The 19,526-nt window shown below is 37.0% G+C and overlaps 1 protein-coding gene across 1 annotated transcript in view; it reads right to left on the reverse strand.

The window, feature by feature from the left end:
- Positions 1-9,482: 9,482 nt before the first annotated feature.
- Positions 9,483-19,526, reverse strand: part of LOC149820408 (uncharacterized) — a 37,336-nt gene continuing 27,292 nt past the window's right edge. Inside the window, exons 4-6 of the mRNA XM_089983616.1 lie at positions 18,279-18,360; positions 10,554-10,750; positions 9,483-9,916 (exon numbers count right to left, since the gene is read on the reverse strand). Of these exons, the coding sequence (XP_089839742.1) occupies positions 9,614-9,916; positions 10,554-10,750; positions 18,279-18,360 (582 nt within the window). The 3' untranslated portion in view covers positions 9,483-9,613. The remainder of the gene's footprint in view (positions 9,917-10,553; positions 10,751-18,278; positions 18,361-19,526) is intronic.

Consider the following 19,526-nt stretch of genomic DNA (forward strand, 5'->3'; position numbering starts at 1 on the left):
AGGTTTCAGTCATCCATATAGCCATTCCTGTGATTAGGACCTCACCGAATGCAAGTTATTTTCATCAAATTGGACCCTTGTATGTGATCTACATCATCCATTTAGTGAAGATCAGCATTTGAATAGACAGAATCTGACTTATGTGCAGGACTTTTTGCTGATTCAAAAATCAATAACCATTGATAAAAACATGGGTTTTTTTTTTTGTTAAAGAACACTATCAAAAGATTGATTTCTATTAAATCAACCGTGTTGAACCCATCGATAGGGCCAGATTGATCAAAACAACTTAGTACCAATGAGATCCCAGAGGAAGTTATGACCACAAAGGATGATACAGGGATGAGTAGAGCCGGGTTCTCCATAAACGTAGGTTACACGGTTTCACAAAGAACAAATGACAAAAGAAGAAGCTGGGGAAAAACATACAGATCTTAGTTGAATATTCACAAGAGAGAACTTCCAACTCTCACAAACTAATAACCCGTCTCTTCTGCAGTTTTTACACAGTTCAATAAGGTAAAAAAATTAAAGAAAAAGATTAGCACTACCATCGTCAGAAGAAAACACACATGGATGCATATTCTTTCTTTAACATCGTCAGAAGAATTTTTTTTTTTCCTATTTCTAATTCTGGGGTGGGCGACCGCCCACCCATGCCCACCCCTGGCTCCGCCAGTGAGGCTACAATCAATCATCTACCATCAATCTCCCAGGCATAATGACTGAAATGAAAGAGGTCCAGCATGTAATGCAATTTTACCTTTAATGTAGGACAGGAAAACCACTCTCAAATTCATCCTGGTTCAAAATTCTGTTTCGAAATTCGCTATGTTTCAAAATTTTGCTTTCCATCTTCGCCTCCATATCTGCACGGGGTTTGATTTTAACCTCCCTCCCCATCTTCATCCTGGTTTCATGTCCTCCATCCTCAGTCCAAACGGGGCAAGGCGGTGTGGGACCCCATTTCCCCTCGGTCCATTGTCGTCTTTGAAGAAGGATTGGGGACAAAACGGATCGCGATGGAGATGGGGCAGGGCTAAAGAAAGCATAAGTCCATTCCCGCAGGGTTTTTAATTTTAACCTCCATCCCTACCTTCATCCTCGGTCCAAACGAAGTGAGGCGGGGTAGGGTGGGGCAGGGACCCATTTTCCTCCGGTCCACTGCCATCCCTACTCCGCATCTCTCACGCACAAGCCAGGCAACACAAACCCTAAAGCAAACCTTCATATTATATTTTGCATAGCACCAGTACCCTACCGTCCTAGGATCTTTTCTACATGAAGAGTTAAACTTTCACATACCAACACATCTCCAAAAGGCATTAAAGAAAAACCAAGTGCAATTAGGTGTCTGTGAGAAGGTAAGGAAACGAAGACAAGCGGCTCACCGTTCGACTCAGCTCGGCTTATGAGAAGCTCGTCTCAGCTCAAAAATTGAGCTCTGCCAGCCGAGCTGCAAGTCAGATCATTTAGGTAAATGACCCGAGCATAAACATCACAAGCTCTTGTCGACTCGACTCGACTCGACTCGTATAAGCCAGTTATATATATTATAATATGTATTATAACTATGAGAAATTGGGAAGCGGATCAGGTCATGCTGAACATGAGCGTTTTTGCTCATGCTGACATCGTGGCCATCCGATTTGCATTTTAAAAAGCTCAAAAGTCAACAATACCACGTGGCATTCATCCAAAATGCAAACAGACGGCCACGATGTCGGCATGAGCAAAAACGCTCATGTTCAGCATGACCTGATCGGAGCCCGAGAAATTGGATGTTGTGCACCAAAAAATATATGACCTGGTGTCCCCCAATTTTTGTCCGTTGATCTTATTCAAATCCGACGGTCAATATCAGTTATTATTGTAAAGTAACAAAAGGGCAGGCTTTTAGATTCCTTCCATTAACGAATCCGTGAGGCTTCTGTTTCTTATTTCATTGGCAGGTTATTGACAGGAAGACCAAAAAAAATGTTTCATGGAAGGCCAAAAAATATTTCATGGTTTTGTGAGATATTTTTGCCCTTCCCACCAAGCTCTCTCTCTCTACCATAATCTTTTGGTGCTTGTTGCTGTTTGAAACAACGCCACCATAGCTAGGGTTAGTGGGTCTTCGAACAGACGCCACCGAGGCCCAAAATCATATTCAATAGCTTGCTTAGATTGGGAAAGACAGGCATGACCATAAGCCCAAGAGCTTTATACCTGAGGACCCAATTTGGTCATCCACTTTTTCGGAGTAGCAAGGATGAGGGTGCGTCTTTCGGTAAATTATAGTAAGTCAACCGTTAAATTCATTGACAAATTTATTGTATTTGTGTATGGTTTAGGGATAAGGGTAGAATTTTAAATAAAAATCAATTTTGAATACTTGAGTTGAAAATTTAGTGGTGTTAGTCGGGATTTGGATATAGTAGCAATGGATCCGGTTCCGATGATATTTGATGTATCTATGGATCCAAATATAACCAATTAAATCCGAATAGTTTAGGAGATCTATTTGGACAAAAAATTTAACATAAGACGCGAGAGGGTGGGACGTTCTCACCTCTCTTTGATATATATATATATATGGGTGTATGTAAAATAACAAGATAAATTGTTAAAATGAATTTAAGGTTTTAAGTTATATTTAAAGTATAAGTGCAACACTTCAAAATTTTAACCCAAAATTTTTAAAGAATCTTTATTTTTAAACAACAGAAAAAATCTTTTTCTTTGGGTTAAATATTCTAGATAGATTATAGTACGATCAATCATCTTAACTGAATTAAAATGTGAATAACATTCACTATTAAAATTAAATTCAGTTTCAGTAATTTAAAATTCATATTAGAATATTTTCAATCCAAAATAACAATAATTATTTTTTAAAACTATTTTAAAAAAAAGAAAAGACTAGCTCTCGCCGTTGTTCAAGCATTTTGCATTCACTACACAGTTGTACATCATACTTCACCTAAAACCCCATAAAACATGTCAAACTCGTGAAAGCCTGATAAGAAATACTATTCAATATATGCAAACCAAAAACAATATACAAGATAATATCCCGACAACTCGCATAGGCATGTTGACAATTATCAATTCAAACATACATAACATTGCAATGCATCAAAAGATTAGCATTCATAAACAATTGAAATATTATGCATGAACAGATAAATATGCATGAACTTACCATTGCAGAACAAGAAATCATTTATACATGACTGACTTAATTAACTTTAAATAATTTTTTTTGTAAGTGATGCATGTCATTTCTATCCTAATACACAAACAAATTTAGGTTATCACTTCTTATCTCTGTGGGTACTGCACATGTAATACTTGGATCAGGGTCGTATCATAAGAAGTGTATTCATATAATTTGTGGCTTTATCCTGGTCGGACACCTTTTACTAGTCTCGGGTGAAGAACGACTATAATCGAGAGATAGCTTTCAACACCTCTATCTTGATGTATCAGACTTTCACACGTGAGTTTCATAATCATCCACCCTGTGACTAATATGGAGGCTTCCTCTATCTTTGTGACTGAAGAGGAGTAACCTTCTGTGCTCAAAACAATACCCACGAAGCCAAAAGTATCACTTACACTCTCATTGTAAGCCTAATAGATTTAGTGTAGCTTGATTATCTTTTTAATTTGTTAATTTCATCAGTCTATCCATGCACAAAATGAATCTAATTTAAGATTCAAGGCCCCCATCCGAGCTCATGGATGCAGAATTGCAATGCCAATGAATAGTCATGCCACAATTACGAATTTTAGCATTCCAATTTAAATATACAACCACCAATAAGCATTGACTATACATAATCAGATGCATCAATACACAATCACATAGTATTCAATGCACATTTCATTTATTTCAATCACAGTATGCAACAAAGCATATACGTGCAGAGAATGCCCTTTTCAGTTCATGCCTCCATTTGGGCACTTAATACCTGTATAAATTCAGTATTGGAATTGTAATTATAGGTTCACTGAATCCTTAGAATCATGATTCGAAAACCTTTCATGCATTGTCTGTATTGTTGTTCCGAACCATAGCCGGTTCAAGACTCGTTGGGGGCCCAAACTGACCTGTTGTTCTGACTGTCGCAGTATAGTGCACAGTCTGAGAACAAAGCTCAGTTTTTCACAGAATATAAAAAATTTCATCGATTTTCCAATGCTGTAAACCACTCATAAAAATTCCTCTAGACAAGTGAGATACAGTCAGTTTAGAACTTGCTTGTACTTTTCAGTTCTGATTGTCACTGTTCTATGCACATTCTGAGAAAAAAACTCAAATTTTTTAAAGATTATGCAAAATTTTGTCAGCTTTTCAACGATGTAAATTGTTTATAAAAACTCCTCTGAACGAGGGAGATATGAACCATTTACCAGACGTATGTCGGGTCGGTTATACATATATGCGTATAAAGTGCATTCAGGTGGCTACTAACATAGAAACCAAATTCATTTTTTTTGTTTTTCATGCAGAGAAAATCATTCATGACTAAATAAAATTCATGTGTTAACAACATAGGATTACTTACACATCGATCACACAACCACAACCATTTAACCGTATAAATAACCCGCTATCCTAACAAAGATTTCCTCAAAAACATTTTTTGGTAAATTACATTTTAGTGTCTTGAACATGTTATTTTAAAAAGTTTTTGTTATAAACTGAACCGACTCGACCTCCCCTGTGGTCTAGTCCATGAGTGGACCAGTTTGTGGACTCTTGTGCGACCCATTTAACCCATCAATCAAGCTTGATTTACCTAATCTTTCACTTTTTGCATTTAATCAAGCTAACATAATATACCAATATATTTTTAATTTCTAGGGACTGAACTGGCCCTGCCCACAGGCTCTGATCAGTCCCTTCTTTCATTTGTCAAAACTAATCCATGAAAGGCTTCATTCAAAACCCCTCGTGCGTCTGGTTTTGGACCAATCAACTATGCTTGATTTTGCTTGAATAAGGCTATAACACATCAAAACCATTATTTTTTCATTTTTGTAGCATCTATCCTAGAGAACAACACCCCTCACATGTATGTATATGTATACATATTGATTCTGATATGAAAATACAATATATATGCAACACAAAGATTGTATAATTTTCATAATCTATCTGTATTTGAATCGGGTCATAGAAGTGGTTTTTGGTCCATATGTTCAATATGGTAGAACCAACATCGATTCTTCGTACAGAAGGGTTGATGTATGGTTTCACCTATTCAGTCTCATAATATACTTGTGCATATGAGTTTCAATCTACAAGCAAAGAACAAAACCCCCTACATCTTTTGCAAAAATGGTGAATTCGAACATCGACCAGTTCGACAACATGGTCGGAGCCCTTTGCTCAACCCTGATTCAAAGTGGTATCTCAGAAAGAAAGAAGAAGAAGAAAGAAAAGAAAAAAAAAAGGAAAAAGAGAGAGAGAAGGAGGGAGAGAAAAAGAGGGGAAAAAATCAAAATTAGGGCAAATAGGTGGGGGGGGGGGCGTGAACCCCTCCCAGCCCTTTTATAATGTTCCACCCCTCTACCTTCTAAGAAGATCTCAACCCTTCCTTCCTTTTCCTACTATTTGTTTTCCCTTTTTCTTTTTCTTTGTTTTTTTTTATTTCCTACCTTTTCTCTATTATATTATTTTTTTATAACTTTAGGTCTTATATATATATTGTTCATATGATGTACGTTACCATGTACATCATATTAACATACAAGCAAAAAGTAGGTCCACATGTATTGGATGTCCCCCCTTATTTGCTTGCTTAATAATTTTTAAAACCATATAGGTTAGGTCCTAACATTAACCTTCATCATTTATTTAGTAGGTTTGGCTTCTAATTTTTCTTTTTTTTTCTTATCTAACACTCAAACACGGGATCCTTCTAGGATGGGTCATCCCATCCTAGAAGAGGTTCTCTCTTAGTCCAAAAGTCAACATAAATTGGTTTTTGGCAAATTTAAAATTAAACCTTTTCTCTTATTTTTCTCATTTTGTTTTTAGAAACTTTTAAAAACAAATTTTAACTAAGGTTTTTAAATTATAACTTTAAATTAAATTCCAACATGAGGTGCCACATAGGATGGGCCCACATAGTGGGATGCCTCACCCTATGAACCTCTACTATTTTATAAAATTTAATTAATTCAAGTTTTTTATTCTATAAAATCTATATTTAATAATTTATATTATTTTAGATTATGAATTTCAAATCCATACAAACCAAATTTTAATTTAATACAATTACATTACCTACTTATAAAATTAAACCCAAGTTCATCTGAAATCATATTCGAATTTATTTTGACGAAATTTGTCAATTACTCTATTAAAATTTTAATTTTTCCTAAATCAACTTTGAATGTGAATTTCACTAAAATCAAACTAAAATAAACTTTGATTCTTCCTAAAATATCTTTTAACATTCAACTTAGATAAAATTTATATTTTTACATTTCTTTCACATAAAAATCCTTATTAATGTTATTTTATTTGTTAAAAATACTCTAAAAATCATAGGTATTATATCCAAATTCAATTTTCATTTTAATTTCAACAAAGATTCAAACTATTATATAATTCAAATTTCTAATTGATATTCGATTTAATTATAGTTTAGATAAAATTTTGAATTAAATCCAAATCCAATTAGAATTTTTGAGATCCATTTATTAAATCAAAATTAAAACCAAAATACAAATTTAAATTTCAGAAATTGAAATCAAAATTCAATGAGACTTTAAATTCAAATGCACACTCAATTCGAATCTCAACTAAGTTGAAACTCAAATTAAATTCTAATTAAGTCCAACTTAAATCCATATTAAATCCTCATAAAATTATAAAAAATTCACAGGGTTTACATACTTATCTCCTTAAAGAGATTTCGTCCATGAAATTTAACTAGGGTTACTCACTGAATAAATTCTCGGTATATATTGCTTTTATTTGTATCATTCATTTGCTTAACAACTGTAGAAAAATTACAAGTATTACATTATTTTTCTCAAAAAAGAATTCCGTCCTTAAAATTCAATATCAAATCATCAAACCCAAGAAATTCAAAATATAAGTCATCATGCTTCTACTACATATTATCTCATATTAAACCTTTTATCATAATGAAGATGAATAATCACAAACATGCATCCTTAATCTGGTATTGTAAAACCTGTAAATCTTAGATAATTAGCTTTATCTTTGAGTTAGAAATATGTTTCTATCTTTTAAATGTCAATTGTGGGCATTTTATATGTTCAATTACTCATTTCTGGCCAACAAGGGTAAAATTTGCATTTTCAAAACTATTTCAAACAAAATGTAGTTAAAATATTTAAATTATCATGAAAAATATTTGTTTTAATAAGTCACAAACTCATCTAGGTATTTTTGAGGTGTTTTAGAATTTAACTAGATGCATTTTGGTGATGTTTTGCAAGAAATTCTAAAGAAGAGCATTTTGGTCACATAATAGTTAATCAACCATTTGATTTTGATGTATATATTGGTTATTTTAAATATTATCAAAATAAATAATTTAATAGAAATTTTAGTGGTTCTAAACATATTTCAAAGATTTAAAATGCAAATAGATTTTTAATATGGACTTGAGATTCAAGTGGGTTCGGACCCAAATGGGTCGACCCAATTTAATAATAATGACAATTGTTTCTTAGGATTTAAATATTTATTTGAATACTTATTTTAATCTTGTTATTATTTCAAAAACTAAATTTCTTGTTTCTATATAATTATTGTTTTGTATTTTTTTTGTTGGTGTCGTGTTATGCGGTTTTGAGTGGGAAATAGACCCAAACTGGACCCAAGATGTTTTGCGCGCAAGGCTTTGTGAAGGTTGAGTTGGGTGGGGCCCTCTAGGGCACCCAACCCCCCTCTACCCTCTTCTCCTTTTCTTCTCAAATCCCAGTGGAATGCTCTTATTTTCCTTTTCTTTTCATTTCAAACCAAATATCCCCAAAACCGTGAACACCCCTATTCCTCCTCTTCACACACTCTGGTTTTGCCTCCTTCACGAGGACGACACTGCCCCAGCCGGACGTTAGGCCACCAAAGCTTCTTGTTTTGTTAATGCACATACCACCGGCCATTCCATCTTTCCGGCAGAGCTCACCTTGAGCGCCACCCATTTTCCGAGTATGTTTTCCCTTCACAAAACCTCTATGTGGCTCAATTGGCAACCCCATCTTCTCTTTTCGGTTTCTTGTAGCCGACCCATCTTGGAAGGAGTCGCTACAGCCCACTCTAATTTGGGGAAAACGATGCAGCTACAACCATCTCCTTTATTGGGAGCTACACCAAACCAGCTGCCCTTCACGTCCACCTTTACTAACCATGCGGTGAGAACTTTTAACCGTGGTGGTTTCTTAAAACTCAAACTTTTATTGCATAAGTTATTTCACTAAAACCCAAAAATTTTTACAGAGTATTTCATTTGTTATAGCAATTTTAGCAAAGTTAAAAAAAATCCCGATCTCAACGGGTGAGCCAAATTTTTTGTGAGCAGTTTCTGTAAGTGTAATAAATGCCACGGGATGAAAATCGTATAAATACAGAAAAGGATAACTTATGGAAAAAGCATGAGGATGAGCATGCATGGAGAAAATGGTATTGATTTGAAATTTTTGTTTGCCCCGTACAGCCAAGTGAGAGATGTTCAATTCAAGTAATGGATCCAAAGTGTGACCATAGGGTATAGGGTGTCATAAATATAATCCCATAAATCACTAAATTGGTGGGGGCCATTAGTGCAGTTATCAGACAGAAGTTATAAACACCAAGATCTCATTAGTGATTACATGTGTAACAAAAATGATTATAGAGTAACTAAAATAACAGAGCATCATGGCCAAGTAGTGGTAAATTAATAATCCATCATGTTGCCTTTAAAAAGGGCCATTGCCTTATGGTGAGGAATAAAAGCAGCACTTGGAGTAGGACTGGAATAGCTCAATTTGAGAGAGTATGTATAGGTTTAAGTCCTTCTAACACATGCCCCATGATTTGTGAATCCACCAAAACCATTTTTTGAAACATATATAGTCCAGCGACTGTGATCTGTTTTTTTTTAATGACCAGAAGCCCGCTAAGATCAAACCCTAATTGACCTCATCTTACAGTGGTAACTGGTAAACCTTCATAGAGGACCAGGACTGACCCCATAAACAATGATGCTTAATACCTATTGCAGGCTTCATCTCAACTCAAGAGACACGAGACGTCCAGGCCCTCTAGACATCCCGGCGCTCTCCCTAGCCAACTGGACAGCCAGCAGGATGTCAATCACTTGGAGCTACAAAAACATGGAGCCAAGACAGATACCTACATCAACTACCTGCCACAACCCAAAAAGGTGCTGCCTCTACTAAGTCCTGAGCCTACAAAAGGGCAGCAATCAATCCATGACACTAAAAATTCAAATTCAAGAGGCATAGAGCATGCAATATTTACAATTTTATTGGTTGCTAGTGACATCTTTGAGTTATTAGTATACAATACATAATGCAACTTATATAGGGTGCGATCTTCCATTTAGACAAGGATTGTCGCATATTATTTGTCAAGCTAATGAAGGATACTGGACCTCACGCAGGATGCTCGACTCAACTTGGTTTGGCTTGTCTCAACTCTACTTGAAGTTGTCTGGCGCTTCACTAAATTGTTCAGTATGCAGAACATGGCAAGCTTGGCACCAAGGGAAGAATGACTTCTTGTGAGGAAAATTGCACTGCCAAGTAGCACCAACCCTTTTGTGATTGCCTTTTTCGAAGGCTTCTCAAAAAACTTATGCCTGGTTGCTTCTTTTCTTTCAAGCTTGGGGGTGGGAACATGCGAGATTTCCTGTTTGGTTTCTAGATCTGGAGGAACCTGATACGAGCAAGCAAAAACACTGGATCTGGTCAGAGTTGTTAACAAGGAATGCATATTTGCCTGAAGATATGAATGATGACCACAATGATTGATGCCAGCAGTATGAAGCAGCCACATTCAAGTCCCAGTCACCCTGCACCCTCCCCTCCAACATGCGCGCACACACACAGATGAACAAAAAGAAAATAGGAAAAGAGAAAGATGGCATTTGGGTACAATGACAGCACACCATGGATCTTTCAGTTAAGGTTGCATCATCTTGCAACACAATATTCAAGAAATCATCCAGGGCATCCATCTGGGCATGCTTTGTCCAACCGATTAACAATCTGGTACCAATGACTATGCTGTGTGTGCGCATGTGTGCACATATACAGAAGCATATGGATGTGCCTGCTACATTGCACCAACATTACACCCACTACTGGTGGATAGAATGCAGCAACTCCAAGGAGCAGCTGCGCTCAGTTGTCTGCAATCAAGCTCTTGGTTTCTCAAATTAATAACAGAAGAAGACAAAAAACTACTCATGGCAACTCCTCATCAAGAGGTAACTGGACAAATATCTAGAAAGAGATTCTGAATAACAATGGCCTTTAACTGAAATAACAAATGTTTTAAGAGGAAGACACACCTTCTGCATAAGCCTGATGGCAGTCATTGCTGAGCTCAAGCTCGTGAGGCTGGTTGATGAATATTTGCGAAGAGCAGAATCCATCTTGCAGATGTAACTCCATATCCCCTTTGCAAAAACAAACTTTGCCATCTCAGTGTTCATACCAGCATCTTCCTGGTACACCATTTTGATTTCACAGGCTTCTCTACCAGGGACTGCAATGACAATTGTGAGTGCCAGCTAAGACAGAAAATCCAGAAAATGAACTATAGACATGAGACGTCCACCTTTAAGATTGTAGGTTGCAATAGGTGAATGACATACTCAAAGCAAGAAAACCATCATTGTTAAATATGACTGAATTCTGTTACCCCCCCCCCCCCCCCCCCCCCCCCCGCAAAAAAAAAAGGAAATTTTCAAATACCCCCCAAAACTTTTGGGTCTAATTCATGCACATACAAAAAGTTCGAGAGTTTGCAAATTTACACCAACGTTTTTACTTGGGCTAATAAAATTTCCCCAATCATGAATTAACATTGGGCTGTTCTTGGGTTAACACTAACTCATGTTTTACATTTACCATTTTGCCACTGTAAGTCATGAGATGAATTACTAATTTACCCCTATTCTAGAAGTCTGAACAAAGTTTGACCGTAGGGGATGTCAATAAAATGTATAATGATACTCGAACCCGTGACCTCTCCAATATAAAACAAAAACACTAACCACTACAATGAAGCAATTATTGAAAATGTTTAGAAAAAAATTATATAACCATGTTTAAATTCCAGCAAGCCAATCAATCCAATGATGACCTGACCCACTAATAGCATAAACTGAGTCCATGTTTGGTACGCATGAAGTTTTAAGTTTCCAAGTGCGAATTTGGTTGTGCTATCAGTGGGATGGTCATTGTGATGTTGATTCACTTTAGGGTTGTCAACAGGTCGGGTACCCGACCTATCAGGGTACACCCATGTTAAAATAGAGCATGTGTATGGATCTGGATCCAGGTCTAGATCCATACACACATCAATCCTTCGTTATTATGCAATTGACGTTCATTAATGACATTTTTGTAATATTGTAAAATTGTTTTTATATAAAGGAATTAGGGCTCGGTGGTGGTGTTGTTCAGCCACCCCAGCCTTTGTGCTTCTCCCTTTCTCTGTTTTCTGTGCAGTCTGAGCCATGAAGTAAACCTATCTCTCTCTCTCGATTTCTTATATGGTATCAGAGCTACGGCTGCAGAACCCTACCAGTGACACGTTCAACGAGATCTGAAAAGGCAGCCGTGAAGACTCCATCTTATTCTTCGGCTGCATCTCTTCCTTCAACATTGTCTTTTTCTTCAACATCCACGACTGTCTCCTTCTTCAATATCGTCTGTCATCCTTCTCTTTCAGTATCAACATAGTGAAGACTCCTTCATCTTATTCTTCGGCTGCATCTCTTCCTTCAACATCAACGTCTTCTTCTTCAACATCCACGACTGTCTCCTCCTTCTTCAACATCGTCTGCGTCTGCGACTTCTCCTTCGGCTGTATCTCCTTCTTCAATATCACCTTTCTTTTGTCTACAACTGCATCTTTTTGTCAACTGCACTTTCTGTGGTTTACTTTCTGAATTTGATACTTTCTTAAGTCTGTGCTGTGAATACTCCTTGTATTGTTGGACGATTCATATCATTTTGTTTGAAATATTATTGTCATAGTCTAGCATTCACCATCGTATCAGATTTTCTCGAATTTGTATTGTTGTTCTTCATCCTTTTCAATCAACTGTGAAATCAGTGTTTTCTGTGCAACGTCTATAGGCAGACGGTAACAGATTACATTCTCATCTAAAAAAAATGAATTTTCTTTCAAGGTATTGGTTGCACAAGTACATGTTTTATTGAAGCTCTGCTGATTAATTAAGTGATCTCAACTCACTTTGTTTTCTTCAATCCGTTTTGTTCGCATATTCATTGTTTTCATTGACATGGATTCGTACTCGTCATCCAGTCCCTCTGCAAGTTTCTTAAACCAGCTTGTTACAAAAAAATTTACTCATTCTAATTTCTTAACATGGAAGAGACAAATACTTCTGTATATACGGAGTCAGGATCTCGATGAACATCTGGATGGTTCCATTCCTGTATCACCACGGCTTATTTTGCAGGAAACCAAGGATGAGAAGGGTGATGCAATTACCAAATCTATTAAGAATCCAGAGTATACAACTTGGAGAAAGCGGGATCAATCTTTGGTTGCTTATATTACGTCAACACTCTCTCAAGAAGTGTTGGCTACTCTTTCAGATGATTGCATTGCGGCAGATTCATGGAGTAAGCTCTCTCAGACATACTCCCAGATATCAGAAGCCCGAGTTACGTACTTAAAGAATGAGTTTCAAAGTTTAAAGAAAGACTCCATGACAGTTATGGAATACATAGGCCGCTTGAAGAGTATTACTAACCAATTGGCTGTTATTGAAAGTGCTATTTCAGATAAAGACAAAGTACAACAAAACATGTTTACCACAACTTTGACATGTCTTCCTCACTTGCCCAATTTTGGGGACCTTCAAGCGAAACTTCTTCAGCATGAGATGATTATGAAACAAAGGGCACAAGGAAATGAATCAGCTCGTTACCATTCAGTTTTGGCTATGGAGACTTCTGTAGGTTTTGGACGAGGGAATGCAGGGCATCAAGGAGGCAGAGGCCGAGACCGTTTTGGATAGGGAGGACGTAGTATCTTGCCTACACCTAATATTTCGGGTGTTTTTAATGCAGGGAATCAGAGGAGAGTGCCCACTTGTTTCTTATGTAACAAAAGAGGACATGTGAAAGCTGATTGTTGGTTTAATCTACAGAATAGAGGAAAAATAAACAAAATTGAAAATAAAGCTTCTATTGTGGACACGAAAGCGCCATCTACAGATGTTCAAAAACTTTTGTTATCAGCATTATCACAGATGACGATCAAGCAAAATGAGCAAGGCGAGTGGTACGTTGATTCCGGTGCTGCCACCCATGTCACGGGTAATGCGGTTAAGTTATCTCACTTATTGCCTTATTTTGAAAAAGGTAGTATAGTTATGGGAGATAGAACTTATCACTCCATTAGTCATACTGGCAGTGCACATATCCCTATGTCAAAGTCCTCACTTCACTTGTCCAATGTCCTCCTTGCCCCTAATATTAAAAAGAACATTGTCTCTGAAGCTAAACTTGTTGACAATATGAATTCTTCCGTCGAATTTACTCCCTCCTCTGTTTATGTTAAGGATCTACGAACGAAGGAGACGTTCGCTAAGGGGGAGCGACAAGGAAACATGTACGTCTTCAAGGAGATTCCCTCAGTGCCTTCGCCTTCAGTCTCAATTCTCCAGTTGAAGTCGTCCAAGCATTCTTCAGTTTCTTCGTCTTCAAAATCTTTGTTTTTCACTTCATTGGAAGTTTTTAATTCATCTCATTGTAATAAGCCAGATATTTGGCACAGTCGCTTGGGACATTGTAGTCGGAGCTTCGTTGAAAATCTTGTATCTGATGGTCTTCTTCCAGAGTCTAGTTTATGTTCATTTTTAGAGAATAAAAAATGTTCCTCATGTGAACTCTGCAAAAGTCATGTTCTTCCGTTTCATATTATTAATAAAAGGGCTTCAAAGCCATTTGAGATTATTTGTTCCGATGTTTGGGGACCCGCACCTATTACTTCTCTCTCTGGCAATCATTACTATGTTATATTTATTGATTCTTATTCCCGCTATACTTGGATATATTTCTTAAAACATAAGCATGAAGTTTTCTAAATATTTCGGGAATTCCATTCGATGGTTAAAACAAAGTTTTCCTCTGATATTGTGCATTTACAATGTGATGGTGGAGGAGAGTATTCATCAAACGAGTTTATTGCCTTTCTTTGAGATAAAATGATAAGTCGACAAGTTTCTTGCCCTCATACCCCTCAACAAAATGGGGTTGCAGAGAGGAAACACAGGCATATTGTCGAGAGTGCGATGAACATGTTACATGATAGCAATGTGCTCATTAATCTCTGGACAGAAGTTTTTTACACATCTGTTCATGTCATAAATCGTTTTCCTATGGCACTTCTGGATCGAAAATCTCACTATTATACTTTATTTCGGCAACATCCCTCTTATGATGAGTTGCGTGTTTTTGGTTGTGTATGCTATGTACATATTGATTCATCTCTGCAAAATAAGTTTCAAGACAAGGCCGCTAAGTGCATATTTGTTGGGTATGCGAATGAATACAAAGGCTATCGATGCTATGATCCTACTACAAAACATATTAGGACCTCCAGAAATGTTGTTTTTGATGAGCAAAATTTTCAGATCAATGACACCGAAGAGTTGTCATCTCGAGAAGTAGAGGTTTATGATCCATGGATGAGCGTAGACCTTTTTGCTAATACAAGAGAAACATGTCAGGCGAATTGTCCTTCCTTTGGCTTGAGTAGAGAGTTGGATGACTCACAGATGCATGTTGAACCCTCTCCAGTTGAGCCAACCCCAATTGAACGCTTCTCTAGACAGATATACACTAGAAGGGACAAAAATGCAGGGCCGAGGATTGTGGAAAGCATCGCTAATGATTCGGTTCAAAGGCCGTCACGCATTAGGCATCCTATTCAACGATGGGTGAGTTATGAGACATTTTCCCTTGATTTTCAGTTGTTTATGTCTCAGCTCACAAAACAGGATGAACCCACTTGTTTTAATCAAGTTCTTCAATCCCGTCATTGGATTGAGGCTATGAATGAAGAAATGAAAGCACTTCATGAGTGCCAGACTTGAGAAATAGTACCTCGGCCAGAAGGAAAGAATGTAGTTGGCTCAAAATGGGTATATAAAACAAAGTATAAGCCCGAAAGAAGTATTGACAAATATAAGGCACGACTCGTTGCTCGGGGATTCACATAACAATATGGTGAAGATTACGATGAAACTTTTAGTTCGGTAGTCAAAATGGGTACAATTCGTGTCATCATATCACTAGCAGTCGACCGAGGATGGAGGCTTGGCCAGATGGATGTTAAAAATGCATTTTTACATGGAACTTTAAAGGAGGAAGTATATATGGAGCAACCTCCTGGGTATGCCGAGAAGGATCCTACTGCCTGGGTGTGCAAACTAAGGAAATCTCTGTATGGGTTGAAACAGGCGTTCCGTTCTTGGTTTGAAAGTTTCTCTATGTAAATTCAAGGCTATGGTTTTAGAAGATGCTCTATGGATCACTCACTCTTTATTTACCAAAAGCAGACATCGTTACACTTCTTATATATGTTGATGACATTGTGATCACTGGGAGTTCAGATAATCATGTGCAAGACGTGAAGCAGTTTTTAATGAAAACTTTCAAGATGAAAGATTTAGGAGAATTGAGGTACTTCCTTGGTGTGAAAGTTGACAGACAAAAAGACACATTGACACTCATGCAACAGAAATACACCCTTGATCTCCTGGAAAGAGCCGGGATGACGAATTACAAACCAGTCAACACTCCGAGTGTATTACATCAAAGGCTGAGCTCTGAAGATGACCATCTTTGTGTCAACCCTACAACGTATAGAAGTCTCGTGGGGATGCTGCAGTATTTGACCTTTACCAGACCTGATATAGTTTATGCTGTCAATCAGGTATCTGAGTTTATGCATGCTCCAACGGAAGGTCATATAAAAGCAGTGAAGCACATTCTACGCTACTTAAAAGGAACTATAGGAGACAAACTTGTTTATCGCAAGAATGATAATCTACATAAAGGACATGAACTCATCACTTATACTGACGCAGACTGGGCAGGGGACCCAGATGAGAGACGATCTGTCTCTGGATATTGTGTATATATTGGACACAATTTAGTTTCTTGGAACAGTAGAAAACAAAAGGCAGTGGCACGATCGAGTATAAAGGCTGAATATAGGTCGATGGCTGCAGGCACGACAGAAGTTACATGGATTAGACACTTATTGAGTGATCTTGGGGAGACAATTATTCGATCATTTCTTCTATGCGACAATCAAAGCGCAATAAACATTGCGTGTAATCCTATTCAACATAGCAGAACAAAGCATATTGAGATTGATCAACATTTTATACGACAGAAAGTTGAGATGAAAGAGATAGAACTGCGTCATGTTCGAATAGAAGATCAAGTGGCAGACTTGTTTACCAAAGGGTTAACATCACGTCAATTTTGGCTATTGAAGAGCAAGTTGTACATGCTCCAAGACCATGTACAACTTGAGGGAGGCTGTTAAAATAGAGCATGCGTATGGATCTGGATCCAGATCCATACGCACATCAATCCTTCATTACTATGCAATTGACGTTCATTAATGGCATTTTTGTAATATTGTAAAATTGTTTTTATATAACGAAATTAGGGCTCGTTGTTGTTGTTCAGCCGCCCCTGCCCTTGTGCTTCTCCCTTTCTCTCTCTTTCTCTGTTTCCTGTGCAGATTGAGCCGTGAAGTAAACCTATCTCTCTCTCTCGATTTCTTATAACCTGAACCCGACCAAATAATAAATTTCGACTTGGGTTTTGTTGGGTCACAAAAATGGAATCCCAAACCCATACACGCATAATTTCATAAATTCCTTTTTATTAAAAGTACATACAAAATATTCAGGTCAGGTACTTGAAAAAATTCATGTCCGAAACCCGGGCCACATATTGCTTAGGTCGGGTTCAGGTCAACTCGAATATTTTTTGGGTTGGTGTCTTTCATGCCCATACCCAAGAATTTGGGTTCGGGTTGGGTCAAGTACCTGATACAAACCCAACCTGTTGACAACCCTAGATTGGCTTGCTGGAATTTAAATGTAGTTATATAAAAGTTGCTAATGATTAGTCATTTGGTGTAGTGGGTAGTGTTTTGTTTTATATTAAGGACGTCAAGAGTTCGAGTATCATTGCAGTAGTTGACCTTTTTACATTAAATACGTTTTGTTGACATCCCAACCATCAAACTTTGTTCAGACTTCTAGAATAGGGGTAAATTAGTAATTCTTCTCATGAGTTACAAGGGTAAAATGGTAAATTTACAACATGAGTTAGTGTTAACTCAAATTAAACCCAACCTTAATTCATGATTGGGGGAATTTGATTAACCCAAGTAAAAACTTTAATTGTTTTTGCAAACTCTCAAAATTTTGGTGTGCACATGAATTAGACCCAAAAGTTTGGGGGTATTTGAAAATTTTCCCAAAAAAATCCACCAATCCCACAGATTATATGATCAGATCTGAACATATTTAAGATTCGGTCCATGTATGGCAATCTTGGAGATATTCAAGCCCTATCTGCTCCGCCTTGTCCATTTCTTTGATCTATTGAATGAGTTAAGTCACCAGATGACAGAATTATCTTATCATCATTTCTGAGCTAAACAGGAAAAACCCACAGTTGGGGAAATTTTACCAAAATGTGACATCTGCATGCAGATCAAAAGCATGTGAAGGAAAAAAGAAGTAATGAAGCTATGAAGGAACTAAAAACTAAAAGAAGGAAAGCCAAACAGAAACAATTCAACCACTTAAGAGGTCTAAATAGAAGGTTCTGATCAGAAATAGAACCAAAAAAAGCAAATTGTACATGAAACAAAAGAAAACATTGTTGGCTGCAAAAAAAATTCCAAAACAACAAAATTTGAAAGGAAAATTTTGTTATAACTAAAACCAAATCCACAATTTTCATCTTTCTTCTATTGAAATGAGTATGCGGCTTACCTTTCTTAATCCGCCAACCAGAAAAGAAAAAATTCACATGAACATATTTCTTTCGACGTGGTGCCAAAGGATGATCACAATCCTAGTAACAACCGTAAAACTGTTAGCATGAATTCAACAAGGTTCATATGCGGCACAGCAAAGACCCAATCAAAAGGACCCACTTTCAAGTTTATTTTACCAAGGAAACAAGGCCATATACTCATAATTTTCGCAAGGAATAGTGCTTTCATTTCTAGACATATTTCCAATTTGTAAAACAGCATTTCCATATAATAAAAATATGAAAGAATTGGAATATACGAAAAGCTAGAGCACACTGAAATGAAGATGTGCAAAATTGCTATATATATGTTGTTTTGAGGCTATCTACACAATGAAATGAAGATGGTGCAAAAGGTGTCAAACAACTCACACGTTTCAAATTATTTCTATGGAACTCAATATGGAAATTTTTTATTGCTATGGTCCGTACCATTGCATCATTTCAAAACAACAAGTTGGCTTCTGAAAATGTTAATAGGAAGATGGTCAAACATGAACAATGTAAACTCAATGCAAGTAATGTGAGGAAAAAGATTGTCAAGTGATGTTCTAATTCAAATAATGACACCAAGGGGTCCACACATATTTTGAACAGAGGTCCTTAGCAAAGCACAACGCAGAAACTGTGCTTCACAAAAATTCTTCAATGTGTGTGCAAAGGGAAAAGGGGGAGGTAGGGTATCAAAGTGTTTACTACAAAGGAATAGAAAATTCTTTGAACATCCAAGTTCAAGCTGAAATGGAGATGGGAAGATGATGGCAGGTAAATCTACAACCACCAGCAATTGATTTAAAAAAAAACAAAGAAAAACTATCCACAGAGGGATTGTAGCAAGATAGCAAAATCAAAATTGAAAGACAAATGAAATATGGAAAAGTATCCATCAATAAAAGGGCAACAAGTAGTGAACATGCTCCAGAATAGTGAGACTCCATCTTATGTGGAAATCCTGGGCACTCATCTGAACTTGGTGAGGAAACTTGATGCAGTGCATCTGGACTAATCCGGACACATGCAAGGAGTGATAGAACGATCCACTATGGAAGACCCACTCAAAGAAAGCATACCCACGCATACCCAAATCCATAACGACCCATTCAGGCCAAAATAGGGTATAAGGTATTTTCGTCTTTTCACCTTCTCCATTTTTTGAGTTTTCTTGTCACATATCTCAGAAATTCATTTAGATAATTTAGTTTCAA

Source organism: Nuphar pumila, chromosome 12 (assembly GCF_984573655.1).
Source record: "Nuphar pumila chromosome 12, dmNupPumi1.hap1.1, whole genome shotgun sequence".
Lineage (NCBI taxonomy): Eukaryota > Viridiplantae > Streptophyta > Magnoliopsida > Nymphaeales > Nymphaeaceae > Nuphar > Nuphar pumila.